The 9,641-nt window shown below is 34.4% G+C and overlaps 1 protein-coding gene across 1 annotated transcript in view; it reads right to left on the reverse strand.

Moving 5' to 3' along the window:
* Window positions 1-9,235, reverse strand: part of LOC149474329 (protocadherin gamma-A3-like) — a 440,639-nt gene extending 431,404 nt beyond the window's left edge. The window contains exon 1 of the mRNA XM_089657456.1: window positions 6,788-9,235. Coding sequence (XP_089513582.1) covers window positions 6,788-9,229 — 2,442 coding nt within the window. The 5' untranslated portion in view covers window positions 9,230-9,235. The remainder of the gene's footprint in view (window positions 1-6,787) is intronic.
* Between the last annotated feature and the right edge of the window lie 406 nt (window positions 9,236-9,641).

The raw sequence follows: 9,641 nt of genomic DNA on the forward strand, positions 1-9,641 counted from the left end.
TACGCTTCAGGTAGCGCACAGCAGTCGAAGTCAGCATCTTCTTTCTGCCACGACCAGGTAGCGTTTCAACAGTGCCCTTTGCCTTGAATTTGCGAATGATGCTTCCTAAGGTGTCTCTTGGTATGTTTAACATCTTTGCAATCTTCTTATAGCCATTGCCCTTCCTGTGAAGAGAAATCACCTCTTCTCTTGTCTTCCTGGACCATTCTCTTGCCTTCACCATGTTTGTAACCACACCAGTAAATGTCTAGAAGGAGCTGAGTATCACAGTCATTTTAAAGCTGCCTAATTGGTGCTTATTATGCTTGATTGCTGCTCGGTGACATCCACAGGTGTTTTCAATACCTGATGGAAAGCACCTGTATGAACCTCTGTTCTTCAGAGTGGTAGTCTTTAAGGGGTTGAATAATTGTGGCAATGAAGAAACCACATAAGAACCATTTACTACTGTATTACATAAACAATTGATGTCATTTTAGTTGCATTTGGGTAGTTACAACGTCCTTGTAGGATTTGATTCTGAATACAATTCCAAATGTACACTATAGTCCCTAAACCCCTTTACAGCATTGGGGGTTGAATAATTTTGGCCACAACTGTATGTTTCTTATGGTACACATCTCAACAATTGAAGTTTCACAACAATTTCAGGCCAATTTATTTTACAGATATAATGCATGTGTTTTTTTCCACAACAAAACATTTGAATGTTATCTTTAACTCTTGTTAGGTGTTATTGCAAACAATGACAGCACTTACTTGTACCTACCTAATGTATGTACCCACCAGGGGCGGACTGACCATTTGGAAATTCGGGCATTGCCTGAGGGCCCGGGGTCAGTAGGGGGCCCCATGAGATGCCCTGGTACCTTTTTCATAGGCTTTTTTGAGTTTGGGCAAGGACACAGGGGCCCCATGATCCCCTATTGCCCAGGGGCCCCATGAGTTGTCAGTCCGCCCCTGGTACCTACTTAATCACAAAGTCCTTACTGTGAACTTTATTAATTTTACATTTTTACTAACTTTATTTATTACTGGCAAAACATAAATGTTCTTTCCTTTAAAAAAGGTATATAAGAATTTATGGAGGATGCATGTGTATAGCCTTTTATTGTTTCAGCTTGAAAATATATTCTCAAAGTTGTAATGCTATACCTATTTATTTGCACCAATATTCAAAGAATTGCACGTCTGTTTTAATTAATTAAGTAAATATAGATTTTTACTGAATATTGTATTATAAACATATAAACAGAACAGCAACTGCTGGAAAAGACCAAGTGTTATATTGAGTCTGCTTTATTATTTCATGCAGTTTGTGTTTTTTAAACCATTTTGCTGAGCATAAATTCATGTTTGTGTCAAGCATATTTCAGTTCACTAATTGCTGACTGACAAACACTACCTCTGCTGAAAGACTGTTCCAGCATCAATTACTCTTCTGGTAAAACAATAATTTTTAGGTTTGTTTTAAATTTATACCACAGAAAGTAAAATGTGTTAAAGTGGCACTGCACTGCATCCGAGCACCTCTAACCAAAAATACTATTTAATTCATTGTTAATATTCAAACTCCCCATCCATCCATGTCTCCATGCTCTATTTTGCTGAAAGTTCATTTTGAACCCCCCCCCCCTGGCATTTCTGGAAGTGGCCATCTTGGGAAAGGGCACATGACTCATGTAGCATTTACTTCCTCAAATCCATCTGCCCTTAGCTTAGGCCTTTGCTGAGCTGAGAACCCTCCCCTTCTGAAGACTCCTGGGATGTGTGACATCATTTGCCTAGACATGGAAACCATCCATTCCTATCCATTTACTAATGCTAGGAGCATGAGGATTAAAATTGTCCATGTTAATTAAAGTGAAGTTTCACTTTAAGTTAAACCACAAACCAATATGGATAGGCACAATAGACAAGTATATGTCCGTTGTAAGAAATGGATGTTATATTTACCTTTGATATATATTTTACATTAAATAACTGCAGATTCTAAATTGTCCTCATATTTTTTGTATGTTATACAATACCCAAAGCACACCTCTAAAGACAAACCTTGTACTGAAAAACCTTGTATTGTATTCAGTTTTGTTTTAATAATGTATGGCACAAAAAAAAAACTTAAACACCGCAACTTATGGCACAATGTAGATGTATTAAGTGGCTGGTACATTTGCTTTTAATATATGTCTGTCATTATTAAAGATTCTTAACCTTCTTCATCTATATTGTATATCAAATGCATGTAAAGTGGACTATATAAGCTATAAAGGCATATGAAAAATTAACACCAGTTGCATCAGATGTACTGTATATTCTGAATAGTTATAAAAATCAATGGAAGAAGCATTTATCATATTAGAAATATATGGGGCTGTGAGAGTGTAGATCAGCTCAAAATATTTAGCATTGTAAACATTGCATGCTAAAGGCAGTAAAGAAAACCAATATATCATTCCAGATTTTATAGCCTGTGAGTTGCATAAAAGGATGGAATTAGTGCAAAGATTCTATCATGTAAAGCTTTATCAGACATCTGTAAAATTTAGTTGAAGCTAAACTTTTTTCATACTTAAAAGAGCTCCAATTAAAATATTTTGGAAATAAATGCCATTTTCTAAAAAAAAAAATACTGTTTCAAATTGTAGACTTAGAGTGGAAGAAAAGCCTAATAATATTTGTTATTAAAATGTTCCTTCTCCCCTCTTCCTACCTATCCTGCCTAACCTAAAAAAGATTTGTATACTTACCTAATTTTATTTTTGCTTCTGTTCGGTCACATGATCCCACAGCTTTGGCTCCCTTGTGTCAGTGAGCAGCTGCTACAAGAGATGGAGTGTTGACAATGGCTGGGCTATGGGAGCCTATGGGTGATGTCACAGCTCCCCTAACTCAGAGCCATTGTCAAGTGCACACCCACATAGAGCTCCATGATTTCCTCCAGCCAATAATATTAGAATTTATTTATGATTAATTTGTGTCTTTCTGTCTAAAGTTTATTCAATACAAGTTCTAGAAATGTACTGTCTCTGTTTACCTCACTCAGTGTAAAATATTGATTACCATTGAGCTTGTATGTCTATATGGAATAAAGAGCAATGGCTTAATTTTCTGCAATTTGTAAAGCAAATCTGCCCTGGTAAGTAAGATCAACAATTTATACAGTAAATATGTAAAAGAAAAACAAAAAACACTGGAGCATTATCATTTGTGCCATGACTTTCTATGTACATATTGAAAAAATAGAAAGGATTTTCTATAGAAAATATTAGAGAGCAGATAGCTTACTGACCTACACAGTGTATCTATGTCTATCCTCCCCTTAACATAGAGATTTCCATTACCTAGATTCACATGAAACAATTTCTGTGAAAAATGGGACATTGCAATTTTGCAATTAGGAGTTTAATTTGTTCATTTTTAAGAAAAAAAATGGCTGATTAGGCAAAACTGAATCATATTAGTACCATAAATGAGAAAGTCCATCCTAAATCAGAACCACTCTCAACAGATAGACAATATATGTATAGCTAAGCTATGTATCTTGGAAGTTATAGTCCTAATCATGTAATATAATTATAAGCAAGGATATCTACTAAGTATATGCAAATTAACACAATTGTGATTCACACTAGGTTCAGTGGATTTGTGCATACAGCAAAAGAAGATCTTCATGTATCTTATATGTATCTCCATGTGATCAGTATAAGATTTCCCATACAGCAGGTACGTTTCCTTTCCCTAGAAGGGAGTTTGCAGAAGACACACAGGCCTATTTGAAAATCTTCAGAGACTTGCATCCTTCTTAATTAGATGTAGTTCAGCAAAAGCAAAGTGAACTAATTGTTCAATAAAAATCAGTTACATATAGCACAATACTGACACCAAAAGTTCCTGTGATTTATATTGTACAGTGCATCAGATATACTGCATGTAAAATATATGCATATTGTTCAGAACATCAGTAACTGCTACATCTGCAGAACAGCTTGGTTTGTTGAAAAACTGCAGACTTACTGGCTAGATCACCAGCTGAAAATAAAACAAAAATAAATAAATAAAAAATAAACCTAATGCAGCCATCACATCTATGAACTGGCAAGCTGCAAGAGAATAAATGTTTATCAGCAATATAATATTTTACATCCAAAACCTTTACTAGATCATAATAGGCTAGATATTACTTCAATATAAAGCTCTAAAAATGTATTACATGTATATATGACTTTCAAAATAAGATTGTTGGTATTGAAGATCTTAATGAATTCCTTCAATTTCTATTTTGTTCCCATTAAAAAAAAAATAAAAAAGGAGATAAATCATCAATGTACCTATGCCAGGTAATTATATATAACAGATAGCACTCTTGGTACCTACAGCAGGACCCTGTATCTGGAAGAAATGGGAGCATGCAAACAAAATCATTATCAGTAAGAATTCCAACATATCTAACACAAATGTCTTATGTAATTTTTTGCACACATCCCTTTTCTACAGCGTCCAAGGCATTCTGGTGGGGTATACTGAAGTTTAATTATCTGTTATCCAGTCATCATAGCCCCTGCAGGTACTTTCATCCCATGTAACAATATCAACAGATGAGCATTCATCAAATAAGAGGGCAAATTAATCAGAAATGGTTTACAGGTCTTGTACATGTATTCACTCATTTTTTGTCAAACTACCTTGATTGGAAACTATTGTTCCCAGTAGGATCTATTGAAACTGTTTGGCAATACAGTATATAAAAAACAGGAATGCCAGGGTTCAACATATTTCAAAATCCTACTGTAGCTTTATCAATAATACTTTATGCTATTGCCTTTATAAAGGTTATATGTAGAAATAATGTATTTTGTCCTGTTTTAAGAAGGCTTTGCATTTTCTTACACAAATCTCTGTTAAGATCTTTTGAACACATATTTTCATAATGCTGTTTGTTTAAATGCTGAATACTGTTTTAATGTACAGTTAGATCAGATTGTCCAATGCACCAATGATGAAATAAATTAACTCCAAATTCTGGGCCGCAATAGTATGAAGCATTCACATTTATTTGAGAGAAATGTTTAGACTTCAATTTACATGCTACATCATTTAACTATTTCTATTGGCTCCTCCTGTGGTGGATACATATATATATATTCCAGATGTTGACAAATAGCCTTTAGTCACTGCTCACTCATAACTTAATAGCTATCATCCTTATCTCCTGACACATAACATCACCACAATCATCCTTATCTGTCTCCCTTTTGTTAAACACTCAACCAATTGATATTCTTGCCCTGATATGTCTGATCAATCCTTTAATAACCCTCCAAAGGATAAATGAGCTTTTCTTTCCTGTAGAATTTTTAAAAACAATTTCCAAGTGAATGAGTGAATGTCTTTTATCAAACAAAAACAATAGTAACCAAATAGTTAATAACCAGTTCTCAAGAATGCTGATCAAGCTAGCTTGAAGCTTGAAAGGCTATTTGTATACCTGGGATTCCAAGATACTTGTCATAAAGGCTCTTTTAAACTATTGCCTACAATGTATGAGACTCAGTTATCAGCACACAGTTGATCAGCTACTGCACTTCTCAAATTGGGGCAAAATATTTTGTTATACATTTACTAAATGAATTACTGTTACTGAAGGTGGTTCACTTTTTTGCTTTTGTGTACTAAAAACAATTTGTTTACCCCTTATTATTTATAATTTTCCTACTTACCCCAAACCAATATGAAAACAGTAAAACAAATAAGTAACAATTATGCTTCAACTGAAAAGCTTGAGTGACCATATGCAATAAATCAGAACAATGTGGAATTACATAAAAGTTGCTTAAAAAATACAATATATAAACATATCATAAGCACCAAACTGAAGGCACGGTTCATACTTGCATAAAAGCAACAATATAAAATATAGAATTTAGGCAGTTCTACCAAAATTTAGAAAAGATTAAATCCAGCAATAATTCAATGTATATTTGACTGCATCACAAATTATGTAAAAATATAAATAAATATACACACCAATAAACAAATAGGAAAATTTAATAAAGGTGCAAAGCAATTAACATACTTCCTTCTATTTCAAATAGATGTCTGGTGGTAAGATACTTTACATGAAGCAGCTGCTTGGGAGCTGTGGCATTTCTTTGCATGAGGAACAACATATGTGAGCTGGTACTTTAAGCAGCTAACAACATAGGGCGCAGATAAATCTTGGAACTAACTACCTAAATACATTGGTAGCTGCTAACAAATCCTTGGCATATGTAAACAGCAATGACTTTAGTCATTTTAATGCTACTAGCTGAACAAACACTACTTGGAAAAAGCTTTATTTATAACAAACTTAATTCAAATCCTATGGTTTTAAGGGTTGACTCAAGGCATAGAAATACAGAGGTCAATTGTATATCTGGGATTCCAGGGCACTTGGCATAACGGCTATTTTAAACCACATCCTACACAATACAAGGCTCAGTTATCAGCACATAGTTGATCAGCTACCTCTCCAATTGAGGCAAATATTTTTATTATCCCTTTACTAAAATAACCACTGTTACTGAAGGTAATTCATTTTACAGGACATGGATCAATAATTAGCAGATGCAGAGTGCATAAAATGCCACACATTCAATGTAATGCATAAAGTAACAAATGGTACTTGGTGTGGTAGTGAGATTGTAATGTTCTAGCATAACAAAATCTCATGACCAAACTAGTCATGTAAATTTTGAATGGCAAAAGTTTCTCAGTAGTAAATAAAGTATGGTAGTTTACTTACCTGCTCAAAACTCTTGTTGGCCATTTGTTCTTGTTCATTTGTATTTTCATTTACAAGTCCTAAATTATCAGTGTCAATTAAGTTTTCCACAGGGACATTTTGATTTGGTGGAACATATGTAAAGTCATTGTCTGCTGAATCCAAGGTCACACAGAAGTTATATGGGTAGGGAAGTGATAATGTTCCATCACTATACATGGAAAGCACTCTGGGATCCATGGGAGGATACAAACTTGTACTAAAAGAGGCTGATGGGGATTTTGAAGTTCTACATTTTGATATAATAAACACCATAACAGTTACAATAAATAACAAGGAAATTAGTGCTAAGGCAACCACTAAGTATAGCTGAAGATTTGAATCAGGGTTTCCATTATTACTGTGACTGTTCATTTTAGGAATCACGTGTTGAAAATTGTCTGCAATAACAAGACTTAAGGTGGTAGTTGCAGAAAGTGAGGGGACTCCATTGTCCTTTACCATCACCACAACTTTATGATTCCTTATATCCTTTACTAGAAAGACTCGTGATGTTCTGATTTCTCCAGTATGTTCATTAATCATAAAGTAAAATGGTTCTGAGACTTGCACGAAATGATAAGTCAGCCAAGCATTATGCCCAGAGTCTTCATCCACTGCAACCACTTTTGTTATTAAAGATCCATGTTCGGAGGAAACAGGGACCATATCAAAGATAGTTAAGTCATTTTCTGGGGGAGGGTATAGAATTTTTGGTGCATTGTCATTTTGATCTACTATTCGGATAACCAATGTGACATTGCTGCTTAGATACGGTGATCCATTGTCTCTAGCAATTACTTGTAGTAGAATTTCTTTGTTTTTCTCATAATCAAATGACCTCTGAGCATAGAGAACTCCAGTCTCTGTATTAATGGACAGATAAGTGGATACTGGTAGATCTGCAGATTTTGTATTAACAATTGAATACATTATTTTGCCATTTTTTCCATCATCAGGGTCTGAAGCTTTTACACTGTATATTGAGGCACCTGGTACATTGTTTTCTACCACATAAGCAATATAAGTTGATTTCATAAATAATGGTGGATTGTCATTAGTATCTGATATCTCCAATGTCACGGTTCTCCTGCTGGAAAGTGGAGAAGCTCCTCTGTCAGTAGCTAAAATAGTTATATTGTAGTTAGATATTTTTTCTCTGTCCATGGTTTTTGTGGTAGCTATCTTATAGAATCTGTTAGATGACAAAATTAACTCAAAAGGCACCTTCTCTGTAATCTGACAGTCAACTTCCCCATTTCCCCCAGAATCTTGATCATGAACCCTTATTATGGCAATCACTGTTCCAGGTTCAGAATCCTCAGGAATAGAAGAAGATAGTGAGGTAATAATTATCTCAGGAGCATTATCATTGTCATCTACAACTTCTATTATTACCTTGGCATGAGCTACAAGGCCTCCCCCATCTTTAGCTTGTACAGATAGTTCATAATTCTTTATCTTTTCAAAATCAAAATTGCTGTTTGTTTTAATTTCTCCAGTTGTAGAGTTAATACTAAACATACCTGTATGATGAATGCTTTCTGATGTTTTACTTAATAAATATGTAACTTGTGCATTGATGCCTTCATCTTTGTCTGTGGCCTCCACTGTAATTACAGTTGAGTTAATAGGAGCATTTTCATTGGCACTGACTTTATACACATTTTGTGTAAATATAGGAGCATTGTCATTTCCATCAGTAATAATTATTTTTATTATGGCTGTACCAGATCTAACAGGGTTTCCTCCATCCAATGCAGTTAGAATTAATTCATGGTTACTTTGTGTCTCTCTGTCTAAAGCTTTCTCTAAAACAAGCTCTGGAAATGTACTCCCATCATCCCTGTGTGTTTCAGACAGTGAAAAATATTGATTATCACTGAGCTTGTATGTCTGTATAGAATTGATACCAATATCTGGATCTATTGCTTGTTGTAAAGCAAATCTGGCACCGGGTGATGTAAATTCAATAATTTCTAGAATAATTCTGTCATGGAAAAACATTGGAGCATTATCATTTATATCCTGAATTTCTATTTTGATATTGAAAACATAGAAGGGATTTTCAACCATTACATCAAATATAAGAGAACAGGTAGCAGCTGCCCCACACAGTGTCTCTCTGTCTATCCTGTCCTTCACATAGAGATTTCCATTACCTAGGTTCACATAAAAATATTGTTCTGAGGCATGGGAAACAATCTGCAGTTTTCTAGATGACAGATTGGTAATGTTTAATCCAAGATTATCTGCAACATTTGCTATAACAGAGTCTTTTCTCATTTCTTCTACAATGGAATAATGAATCTGACCAGAGACTGAATGACATAGCCAAGAAAATAAGAAGAATGATATTACTTGCCAGCTGATTCCTTTGTTTGTCTGTAAATATTCTTTGATTCTTTCAGGCATTTTCAGCATTTATCTTCTCCAAAATTCTTTGGAAAATGTAATCCAGTGAAGAAAGCTACACTGTACTATACTTTTCTGCCCAAGCGAGAACCAGAAAATATTTTTAGTATAGTCTACAAGGTATCTAGAAAATGTCTGCTTCTTTTCTTGCAGACCTGCAATATGTAACAGTGTGGAAAACACTGGAGGATCTCCAGTTCTGTACATTTCTTGGTTAAACAGTGGCACTCAGAGGCCAAAATAAGGAATTGCAACACTGAGGAAACTATTTATTTTAAACAATTACTTCTGAACCTTGTATGTATAGAGTTGTATTAAATACATGCTGTATTGATTTATTGATTTAATATTGTATGCTATAAACACACTTTGAATTAAAAAAAAACATTTCTGTAAATATAAAAAAGAGCAACATTGCAAA

The sequence above is a fragment of the Staurois parvus genome, unplaced genomic scaffold, assembly GCF_062004578.1.
Source record: "Staurois parvus isolate SC_StPar_1 unplaced genomic scaffold, SC_StPar_1.0 ptg000006l, whole genome shotgun sequence".
Lineage (NCBI taxonomy): Eukaryota > Metazoa > Chordata > Amphibia > Anura > Ranidae > Staurois > Staurois parvus.